This window comes from Solanum pennellii, chromosome 6, assembly GCF_001406875.1.
Source record: "Solanum pennellii chromosome 6, SPENNV200".
Classification (NCBI taxonomy): domain Eukaryota; kingdom Viridiplantae; phylum Streptophyta; class Magnoliopsida; order Solanales; family Solanaceae; genus Solanum; species Solanum pennellii.
The window spans coordinates 53,892,549-53,905,373 of record NC_028642.1 but is presented as its reverse complement, the minus strand read 5'-3'; the positions used below and the strand labels follow the sequence as shown (position 1 = coordinate 53,905,373).

The following is a 12,825-nucleotide window of genomic DNA, read 5'->3' as shown; positions in this document are numbered from 1 at the left end:
GTAGACATATATGATACGCGATTTAATAAACTTCTACGTACTTACGCCTAATCAATATAATACGCGATTTAATAAAGTAAAATATATGTAAATTAATTATGATTAAGTAGAATGAATTATTAATGTAAACACATGACATGTATGTATTAGTTTGGTGTAAGCACTCATAAATAAATTTTAATACTCGCGTGATTTTTATGAGTTTAAAAAAGAAACTAAACTTGATTTTTGCAATTATAAAATCAAACTTTTGTGTGTCGATTTTTATTGATATTCGGACTAGCTTGTATATATCTTGACAAATTTTAAAATATTTATCACCTTTCATTAATAATAATTAAGTATCAAGTAACTATATTCACCAAGATTAGAACAACTAAAAAAAATTTATCTTTGGTGGCCGAGCTTTGTTTATATTACAAAAATTATATCATAACATAACACAATCAAGTCAATTAAAGAACTAAGTATCATTTATCAAGATATTTTGATATAATTACATTAAATAGTAATGAATAATTAAGAATAACTAAACAAGTTACTTTTACGTGAAATAGATTTTTGAGCTTATAAGGATTATAAATCAAATTCAAAATAAAATGAGAAAGAATTAAATTACTCCTTCAACAAAACAAGAAGTGCAAATTTTGAATACATAATTTTATAGGGAACTGATGTCATAATTACATTGTATTTATCGGTATGTAAGAATTTTATACAGATTTGCTTAACTTAGAAGGATTAGTTTTGTCTAGAAGAAATTGCATTATAGATTAGATTAGTTTAGTCTAGAAGGGAAAAAATTGTGTACTTCATTTCCTAACTACTACTAATAGTTAGAAACCAACGTCTACTATTACCAAATACACTCCAATCTTTTTCTATATTCTTATAAAATATTGATGTTTAGCTATTTAATATTTATTTGTGTTTTAAGGTATATTCTCTATTTATTAAAAAATTACTTTATTCAAAGTGTTTGTACTTTGTAGTGTTTAACGACAAATTACTATTAAGAATAAAATCAAAAAAAATATTATCAATTTATGTTTACACTTCTAAAATAATCAATACTAATTTGAGATAACTATTTATAAATATTACACATAGTTTGAAACGACGAATATAATTATCAAATTATGAATTCCTTATCATACTTTTATGTAGTACTTTGCATATAACGATAACCATAATAAATCAATGACAAGCACCCTAGATCATTACAATATAGCAAAACTTCTAAACAAAACGAGTTTTCTGCTACAGCTCATTGACTTTACTTCATTCACATAGTTAAAAAGTAAGTAAAAAAATCAATTAGATATAAGAGTAACAATAATTAAAATCATGATATTGTTTATCAAATTTTGACTTTTTTTCTCTTTAAATATAAATGAGATCATTTATAAATATATTTATAAAAACATTTTCACCTATGTGGAACTGATAGATGCCCTTCAGGGAAATAGCCTTTGCACTTTCCAGGCAACTTCCACGAAACCAGAAGATTTAATTATGATGTATGTATAGAATAATTCTTAATTACTAAGTTTACATTGTGACATAAAAAGCCCATTGCATAGAATAATTCTTAATTACTAAGTTTACATTGTGACTTAAAAAGCCCATTGCATACTTTGCATGGTTCACCAAAGAACAAATAATCTACGGAATATCGCTTCGTGAAATGTTCCATTATTTTTAAATAAGTATAAGTGATTGGAGAGAACATATTTTTATTTACTTAATACAGTTTGTGATCTTATATCAACTACATGACTACATTATCACGAGAACTTACTCTATTTCACGTAATTAGTATAACTTGTATGAAACTTCTTTTATTTAATTTGTGAAAACCTAATCCGTGGGATGGTATTTTTCTTTTATTCTGATGAAAATGACTTGAATTAAGTTATGGAAAGTTGTTCAGCTGGATGGAAAAGGACCACTTCCAACATTATCATACACTATTTATTTTGCATAAATGAAGTTTTGGACTTCAAATTTTCCATGAATAGAACAAATTATCATTTTGCATATTAATGAAATTTAATTTTAAGTGAAGATTTGCACAAAGTCATGTTTAATTTCTAGGAGGAGAAAGTGATCACTAAACTCTTGATAATAAAGTGGCCGAATTAAGGAAGTTAGTTTTGGCTTAACTTTTGAAAATTAGGGAGCCAAAAATTAGGTACTTCTTTTTTTTTTTGAGAGAGAACTAGTATATTATATTTTGATGAAAAAATGTGTTAGTATTACCTTTTTATAAAACGAATTAGGAGATTCTTTTTGTTTGTTTTTTGGATCAAGTGGACAGACAACAAATAGTTTTATAGGGAACTCATCGCACGTCATGACAATGTTCTACATATATATATATATTGTCTAGAAGTGGACTTGGCTATACGAAATATATATTGTATTTGTGACTATTAAGGGACTTAGTTTTACCATTTAATCATGGACCTTCTGGTAGCCTAGACCAAGTCTAATTAAATTAAAATACCTTAAATAAACAAGTGAAATTTATATAGTTGACTCTATTTTATTTGAGATTGAGGCGTAGTGTAATCATTCAACAAGAGATCAAAGCGAGTTTTAAAAAAAATTCATAGCAAATGTATAAGAGTGCCAGAATTATGTAAAGAATTATGAGTTGGAGTCACTAAAGAGCAAAAAGATGGAAACATTTACTGTAATAAAAAACGAAATTAAATTAATTAGATGATTTAATTTAATTTGACTTTGAGCTTCTTCAGCTCGACCAATTCACCAACTTTATTGCTAGAAAATTCAGTAAAAGAATTGTTTTGTACCATACAATTTTACTCGTATCGCAATTGGTTCGATGTAATAGTGTCCCATGCACAAAAAATTGTGTACGGTCTCTTAAACTTACTTATTCGTGGCAATCTTTTAAGTAAAAGATAATAAGAAAAGGTAAATCAAAAATGATAGTAACATGTGTGCTCCTCAACTGAGAATCCTAATTTAATTCAAATTCAACGGTTGATATTCACCCCTTATTATTGAACATCTCTATGGTTGAGTTGCAATTAGCTTGAAATATTAAACAACTCTTTATAACGATTAGCAATAGTATTACTATTTGTTTTTCTTTTTCATCATGTAATGGATATTTTCTGATAAAATTCTGGTGTAACAATTTGTATATATACCTTCTAAATTTTATTTTATTTTGTGATCTTAAATTAAATATATTAAAATATTATTTAACCCTATCGTAAGTCTTAATCAAAGATTAATTTCTCTTATTAGGGTGGATATAATACTAGATATCAAAGTCGAAATTTTTGATATTGCAAATTCGATATTATAATATTTTATATGATTTTAGTATACATTTGTAAGAAAATTGATATTGAAATGGTGTATGCTATTTTTAAGGGGAACTTTCACATATAACCACTTAAAAATAGCCTAATTACTCTCCGTAGTTATAGTTTGATAATTACAATTCGTAGCTACATGTTATATGGAGGAGAGAGGCGAGCAAAACTGGGAGAGAGAGTAGATAGGCGAGAGAGAGAGGGAAAAGAGTGGAGAAAGGTGAATTGTATATGTATATTGGTTAGATAATTGTATATTATACATATGTATTTGTATATATGACAAGCGAGATTGGGATAGGGAGGAGAGAGACGATCGAGATTGGGAGAGGGAAGATAGAGGCGAGCGAGATTGAGATACGGAGGAGAGAGGAGAGCGTGAGAGGGCAAAGAGTGGGACAGAGGTAAATTGTACATGTATATAATTGTATATTATACATATGCATTTGTATATATGGCAAACGAAATCAGGAGAGGAAGGAGAGAGGCGAGCGAGATTGGGAGAAGGAGGAGAGAGGCGAGAGAGGGAAAAGAGCGGGAGAGAGATGAATTGTATATGTATATCGGTTAGATAATTGTATAGTATACATATTTGTATATTCTGACGAATTATACATATACAAACGTGACTAATTATATAAACTGAAAGTTAACCCACGTAATTATTATATAATGTTAGTCGCGAGTGTAATTATAACAAACTATAGCTATAATGAATAATTAAATATTATGAGTTTGGTTAACTGCGTAATTTTTCCTATTTTTAATAGGAATATTAAAATACGAAATATGTACCCAAGTGTATAATTGCATATACCATAAATATTATTATTATACTAACAATACATAAACTAGTATTAGAAAATTAATAATTTAAAAGTTCAAACTTTTGACTATTTTATCTTAATTGAAAGTTCTCATTTTTGAATTATAGACTAATAAAGGGAATTATTCATATTTTCTTTTGATTATTTTTATTGTTACTTACTATATTATTATAAGATATCTGAAAAAAAAATTTGAAATTATAATTCTCTATTACATGAATATATAAATCAAAAGTAAACAAATTACAATTATCAATTTACCTATAATATCAAAATCTCAAACATATTAAATTAAGTTGGTGTAATACTATAATATTTATACAAACTGAAAACTAAAAATTATGAAACAGAATTTTTCAATAGCTACCAATACCGTACTCATGCCCACCACCCTCCCGAGTTCTACTCATCGCGGAGCCATGAAATCTGTACGTTCGCAGCCACCACTGCCCCCATTATCGCGTCCACGACGACCGGCCGTACCGGATTTTCAGGGGTTAGATTTCCCAGCCGAGTCGGATTCCCCGCCGGCTAGCAGCGACGACGAAAGTGAGTATCATGTATCTAATGAATCTAACAATTGCACCGACGGCGAAGGTGAGGGTTATGATTCAGATCCAGAATACAATAACCAGGTAGATGAATTAGCTTACTCTGTTCCTCTTTGTTCTGAAATTATTACACTTTGTTTGGATAGTTGTTATGTATCGGTTCATAAGGTATTGTTTCGATGAATAGATTATATTATTAAGTTAGAATTGAAACAAACATTGTATTTAAACTAATGAAACGATACTATACAATAGGTAAAAACCATCCAAACCAGCTTTAGATGCATCACCTAGTTCTCAATAATCTGTATATACATATGACTTTACCTTTGGCTGTCGGGATATTCAGGGTGTAGATTTCCCAGCAGTACTGGATTCCTTGCCAGTGAAAGGAGAAAGCGATAGCAGCAAGGATGAAAGTGAGGATTATGTATCAAACGAAGATGACAATAGCACCAACGATGAAGATAAGGATGATGTTAGTCATCAGAGGATAGTCGAGAATACTGACTATGATTTAGAACTAGAACACGATAAACCTATGTGGGAGAGCTACTTCAGACAGGTCTATGAGAGAAAGGTAGCTGACTCAATTGTTTTAAAAGAAATACTTAGATGTATCGCCTAGTTCTCATGAATCTGTATATACATATGCCTTTACCTTTGGTTTGTTGTGCTTTGGCTGCTTCTACAAGTCTATTTTTATTCAAGTCAAATCGGTGCATTTTAGTTACTTGCCTTTTAGTTAAAAGTTCTTGTTCACTACTTCTAATCACATGGCTGATGGAGTTGTATAGTCAACAAGTAACCATTAGTTTGTATGGCAAATGAAGAAGTCAGTTGCCTGAAATAACTTTCTAAACAACAAGTTTTATGCAATTTAGTGATGTTTGTCTCATTGTATTTTGATAGGGTTTTGATATTAAAGATTATCCTGGGCCGCCTCCGCTGCCTAAATTCTTTCCCCTTCCAAGCTACTTGCGTATCCGTAAAAAGTATAGGATGTTGAAGGGTTATGCTGAAAGTGCACTTAAAAAATACCATGATGATACGGTATGCTCTAGTCACTCTTGCTGTCTTTCCTATCCATAAAAAAGCTTGCTCTAATCACACTTTTCATTGTCTTCCCTTTTCCTTTTTTTTTTTTTGTTTTGTTCGAAAAGCTAAGAAAGTTCACTTGTACTCATTGTAGGGCACTAACCATGTAATTGAGGGAATTCTGAATGTGAAGAGAGGTGGCTCTCGTGACTATATTTACTATCTTATCTTTTTAGCCAAGACGGATCATGAAGAAAGATACTATATTTTTCAAGCTATGGTGATTCCAGATGAAAAGGATAATTTGGACTTCCTGGTCGTCAGGAAAAGGGTATATTTAGCTACTAGACATTTGAAGATGTTGCTTCTGTGATGATTTACCATGCTTAAATAATTCTAAGGTTGTCTTCAAGTATCATAACTGAGTATGTATTATAGAAGACCAAGAGTTTTTAAGTCTAAACCACCTCTATAGGATTAAGGCCAGTTATAAAAATATTTACATGACGTAGGAAAATTAGCAGCAATGGAAGGAATAAGTTTTTCTAGAAAGTCTACTACATTCTGCATCAAACTTAATGTGGCAGCATTTGACTTGCGACACCATTCAAGATAATAATGTGTAATTATATTGCGTAAAAAATCTCATTATAGAGGTTGAAAAGTATTCCAGTTAAAGTAAAACCATGTCAAAGTCCAATTTTGATTGATTTATTGATGTTAGCTTTCTACTCTATGTTGTTTGAAATGCTTTAGATAATGAAGTTTTGGTTCTGAATTTTTCAAATATATGCAAAGTTCCATAAGTTGCTTTTTGTTGTTTGTATATAAATTGCTTTGTTTTCTGTTTTCACATAATCCATAAGATGCAGTTTGTTGATTTTAGTGAAACAGGTGAATGTTTTCAGAGTTATTCCCAACACTAATCAACAGTGTGTGGAACTCATATTTTACAATGTGCAATTTTCTCACCTATAACAATGAATTCTCGGTGTTGCTTTGTGTCTTTGATTATGCAGTTTTTCTTGGTTGAATTGAAGATACGTGTCATTCTTCCCTTGGTTTAATTTTGTTCTGAGAAACTGCTATGTTATTTTAAGGGAAAAAGATTGGTACTAATATCTTTACCTACACTGAAGCATTTTTTGAGAAAATTATATTCATTCTGATTATGCTTAAGAAAGGAACATGACGATCATGTATTCTGTTAATGTGCTACGAGTGTTGTTGCTCCCCTGTCATAGCTTTAACTTAATTGCTCATAGAATGGCTAATTTACAGCGTTTGCAGTTCACTCACCAACTCTCATCTCTTTTGTTTTTATACAGGAAGAGAGACGTTGGCGCAGATGCTATTGGATGTAAATCTCACTATGTTATTTGACTGCCTTGTTCATATTTTTGTTGGACATATTAAAATAGTAATGAATGCTGAGTTTTTCAAATATATTGAGGTTAGCTTTCTACTGGATGATGTTTGAAATGTTTCTGATAATGAAGTTTTGGTGCTGAATTTTCCAAATATATGCAAAGTCATTCCTTTTTTTACTAGGTAGAGATCCATCAGTTGCTTTTTGTTGTTTGTATATAAATTGCTCTGTTTTCTATTTTTTTATAATCCATACGATGTAGTTTGCTGATTTTAGTGAAACAGGTGAATGTTTTCATAGAGTTATTCCCGACACTAATCAACAGTGTGTGGAACTCATATTTTACAATGTGCAATTTTCTCACCTATAGCAATGAATTCTCGGTGTTGCTTTGTGTCTTTGATTATGCAGTTTTTCTTGGTTGAATTAAGGATACGTATCATTCTTCCCTTGGTTTAATTTTGTTCTGAGAAACTGCTATGTTATTTTAAGGGAAAAAAATTAGTACTAATATTTTTTCCTTCACTGAAGCTTCTTTTTTCAGAAAATCATATTCATTCTGATTATGCTGAAGAAAGGAACTTGGCGATCATGTATTCTGATTATTTTATTCGTATATAAAATAATGTATTAAGTTATACTATGTTTGGTAGAAATATTTGTTTAGGTAGAAAAGTCAACATAACTTATATCATGTTTAGTTATATTTTTGTAGTCCTATATAATTACTACCAAAATAACTTATGAGAGAATCTATGTATAAAGTTATGTAGGGTATAAAATTATACAGGGTTGAAAGTGAAATAAGTTATGTGGTATTAGTTATACATGTATTAAAGTGATAAATTACATATTTACCCTATTAATTTATTTTATAGTTATTAATGGAAATTTTATTGTTTTCCTATATATAAGTTTGTTGTTTTTATTTCTTGTTTATATTTAGATCATTTTTTTCTTTTAATTTTTTTTGATTGGAAACTTTTTTTTGTTTCCTATCAACGTGTTGTTTTTATTTCTTATTATATATAGATTATTTTTATTTCTTTTTATATACTTACCGTTTTAATTGATCTATGCAAATATAAATATTTTTTTTAATATTAGAAATTGATTGTATATGTTCTAACGCTACATATGCTAAATAGAATATTAGCATTATATATTATTCAATATATTTCACATTTTATTAGCATGTATTATTATTTTGTAAATAATATATATTAATAATTTATTACAAGTTTAATATTTAATAGTTAATAATTAATGTATTTTAATCTCTAAATTCTGCATAACTAATATTTGCATAGTTAATACCTACATAGCTAATACCTGCATAACTAAACTATGCATAGCTAATACCTGCATAATTCTAACCAGTAACCAAACAACCCCTAAGTGTAACTAGATAGAGTGTCATGGTGACTAGTTCCATTAAATTATAACCCGAACTTTACTCCTTACATCTTCATATATTACTATAAGTGGGAATAAAAAAATTAAAAGTTGAATAACGGTTGTACCCCTACAATAAATTAAATTGTATTATTTTAATAAAAATGTTAATGACTTTTGTATTTTCTTAGATTTATTCCTCATTATTTATATCGTTTTAATAAAAATGTTAATAACTTTTGCACTTTCTTAGATTAATTCCTAACTAAAATGTCTAGTTTAATAATATTTTATCATCTACTATATATATATATATATATATATATATAAACTATTTAATTAAATATTTTAAAAAATTAAATGACCAGTTTTCAGTCACTAAATTAGCATTGTTCCTCTAATAACTTATGTTTTCAAACTAAATTGTTACGCAATCATTAATGTTTCAATGCACAAAAAAAATAACAGATCCTTTTTAGGAATTTCAAAGGTTATTTTGAAAGTTATAAGCAATTTAATATTGTTCATGCATTAGCTTTGTCATGTTACCCAATAAAAAATGTAGATATTCTCGTGCATTTATATCATGATTTGCATTTAATATCTAACTCTTGACTACACACATTCTCTTATAATTTTTGGATTCATATTAAAATATAATTAAAAAATTATCATATCACTAATATGATACAATAAATTTATTTCAAAGTGACAATTCATAATAAACGTATTTATTTATTAGCTAAAAATATTATAACCCTAACAAAACTAAATAGAAAAAGGAATTAAAGTAGACATATGTATCTTATAAACATATTTTTTTTATGTGACTTTTCCCATACTACAAAAGTTTGTTCTATAAATTTAACTCTTTCATAAAAGTTTCTTATGTGCTACATCCATATATGTAGGAGCTCTAAAATAATGTCGTAATTTGCGGGAAAAGTTGTGATTACTATTTCTTTTTATTATTTAAAGTTGAAGTATATAAAATTAGATTGATGGTAGGTCTGATTAACGTATCATCATTGGGTTTCACTGAGGTGATTGCATCCCGGATTGAGCTTATCTAGCAATTATCATTGCCATCATTTCACCTCCATTGTTCAATTTTTTTCTCTGATGATGGAAAATAACTAACCGAAGAATTTGTCATATTCTTCTGTCATCTTTTTAAGAATATCTTGATCCTCAGCCTGTAAGTTAAAATTTGCTAACTACTAACCAAAATTTAAAATATATAAAGATTTACATACAAATTATATCATCATTAAGCACGAAGTATCATAAGAAGTATGACAAGCAAAATAAAGCACGGACTACCACATGAAGATTACCTGAATGTGCATCTTCAATGAATGGTTGGGGTATGACTTTTCGAGCTTGTGGTGATAGACTACTCAATTGTAATTGGAGAGAAGCTAGTCATGGGTGTAGGGCCTTTCAAAATAAACAAATGCAAGTTGACAAGAAAGCATTTACATGTAACTTATTATTCTAAAATCTACTAAAAAAAACACATTTTAAAGAAATATTTTATTATTTTACATCATAGACTAACATGTATACATATATAACATAAAGTAACTATTATAAATAGTATCAACACTACCTTAATTTATATTATTAAAATATAAGATTTATTATATTTAAAAACTCTCGTTAAAATATAATTAATAAGAATATACATGCAACGCAAGTAACCAATACTAGTATGAATAAAATAAGAAATACTAAGTAATAGACATTTACATGCACCCCTTTTTGAAATCTGCAAAAAGAAATTATTAAGTAAGAAAAGATAATTTTAATAAGAGTAATAGAAAATAAATCAACTAATATTTAATTATACTAAACGTATTTGCTGGATCAAGACATTTACAAGTGTTTCTTATCTCTTTATAAGGGTATATTTCTTCAGAAATAATCCCATAATCCCTTGCGTATTCAAATACTTGATCGTAGAGGTAATCAAACGACTCTTCCCATTTCAAGTATCTCAACATTTTAGGTCGTCCGGAATGTATAAAGATACAGTCAACCAACTGTTTTTCGAGAGTGGAATCACTTCCCCTTCAAAATAGCATAGGCAGCTGTAATTGCTTCAGTCGAAGCATAAGCCCAACATATATCTGCAATTTATTATGAGTTATAAAAAAGATATACCGCTTATAATAAAATATTAATTACATCCACAATCATTTTATTATTATAGTAAAACAGTTTAATCACTTGGTTTATTATTATTATCTTTTTATCATTTTTTCTTTCTATATAATCAATACCTATAATAACTTCAATAAATAACACATTTGATATAAAAAATATTTGAATATATGACATTGTAAACTAAAAGTTGTGCACAATGCAATTTTAATTTCATAAAAATCTATAGCGTCAAAAAGTATGAAATTATTATAATTAAGCTCATTTTCTATATCACTAGATTGAAATAGTGAGATACATTGTATACGATGTGACATATAAACCTATACTGATATATAATATATTTATGGGAAAATTACGCGGATAAGCAAGCTTATACTATTTAATTACTCATCATAGCTATAGTTTGCTATAATTACCACTCGCGACTAACATTATACATTAATTACGTGGGCTGACCTTCGAGTTTGTATAGTTAGTCATGTTTGTATATGTATAATTCACCTGGATATACAAATAAATATGTATAATATACAAATTTTAGCCTATATACATATACAATTCACCTCTCTCCCACTCTCTGCCCTCTCTTGCTCGCCTCTCTCCTCCCCCCCTAAATCTCGCTCGCCTCTCTCCTCCCTCTCCCAATCTCGCTTGTCATTTATACAAATGTATATGTATAATATACAGTTATATACGATTGTACACAACTATATACAAATACAATTCACCTCTCTCCCACTCTCCGCCCTCTCTCGCTCGCCTCTCTCCTCCCTCTCTCAATCTCTCTTGTCATATATACAATTACATATGTATAATATACAATTATCTAACCAATATACATATACAATTCACCTTTCTCCTACTCTTTTCCGCCTCTCTCCTCTCTCTCTCCCAATCTCGCTCGCGTCTCTCCTCTAAATAACATGTAGCTATAAATTGTAATTATCAAACTATATCTATGGAGAGTAATTAATATTTTTAAATGGCTATATGTGAAAGTTTCGCTATATTTATTGATTAAAAAAGTTGAATTGTAAACTGACATGATGTAAAACTACATTCATATTCATAAGATACAATCCAATAAAACAACCATTTCATAAAAAATAATCTTATATACTTTTTTTCTCCACTTTGTAAAGCCTACCAAAGAAAATATCAACTAAAAATAGATGTATACATCATATAATGGGGAAAGGGGAAGGGGTAGGGTTGCCTCAAGGGTATTGAACCTGGGAAAACTTTAAATTTTAGGATTTTAAATTTTTGAGGAAAAAATTGATATTTGGGGAAAACTTTTAAATTTTAGGGGAATGATATAACATTTAGGAATTCTACTTTCTTGGGGCGATTCTTATTTTTTGTTTTGATTGGATTTATTTCCAAAGGAAAAATAAGAGATTTTTTAAGTGCATTGAAGAAGAAATAGTAATCCATTAGTTAAAAGAATTCTCACAAAATCAAATTTAACCAAACAAGAGGATTAGTAAAGTTTAAAATTATATATATATATAGTTTTTAAAAGTCTTATAATGGTAAAGTAATTACAACCAAAAATGTTATTACATACAATACAATTTTAATATGAAAAATCAAATTAAATTGATTAAAAATTTAATTTGATTCAGCAAGAAAAATCAAATCAAACGAAGACAAAATTAGATCACTTCAAATATTTTTGTTGTTAAAAATATTTATGATTCTCTCATGATGAGATCTGTCATTATGTTAGGACTAGAGCTATTGAGCACATTTTCACTATAAAAATGTCAAGAATTATACCAACACATGATAGAAGATGAAAGACACTTCCCCTGTAGAACAGAGAACTTGAAGGCTATTATTCCTTTCCCTAAAATGTAAAATTAATGAGATATGATCAGTTTTAGGAGAGTGTAGATGAGATATAATCAGGTGTAGGAGAGTGTAGATAGTTAAAAGTTGTTAACGGCAGTATTGTCATTGTAATCGGTCTGTTATAACAAACTATCAGAAAATTAGTTACAAAGTGTGTGATTGAGAAATATAAATAGATGATCCTACTGATGTATTACATAGCCTTTTAGCTCAAATCAATGGAGCTTCTCCACTCTTCAATTCTCTGTTAAAAGCTTTACAGTTAA

General features: G+C 28.6%; 1 protein-coding gene across 1 annotated transcript; it reads left to right on the top strand.

The window, feature by feature from the left end:
* The first annotated feature begins 4,514 nt into the window (after positions 1 to 4,514).
* LOC107022796 lies at positions 4,515 to 7,319 on the top strand. The gene is made up of 5 exons (XM_027917652.1): positions 4,515 to 4,815; positions 5,081 to 5,311; positions 5,644 to 5,784; positions 5,924 to 6,100; positions 7,098 to 7,319. The coding sequence occupies exons 1-5, from the start codon at positions 4,522 to 4,524 to the stop codon at positions 7,131 to 7,133; spliced, it is 879 nt and encodes a 292-aa protein (XP_027773453.1). The 5' UTR covers positions 4,515 to 4,521; the 3' UTR covers positions 7,134 to 7,319.
* The last annotated feature ends 5,506 nt before the right edge of the window (positions 7,320 to 12,825 follow it).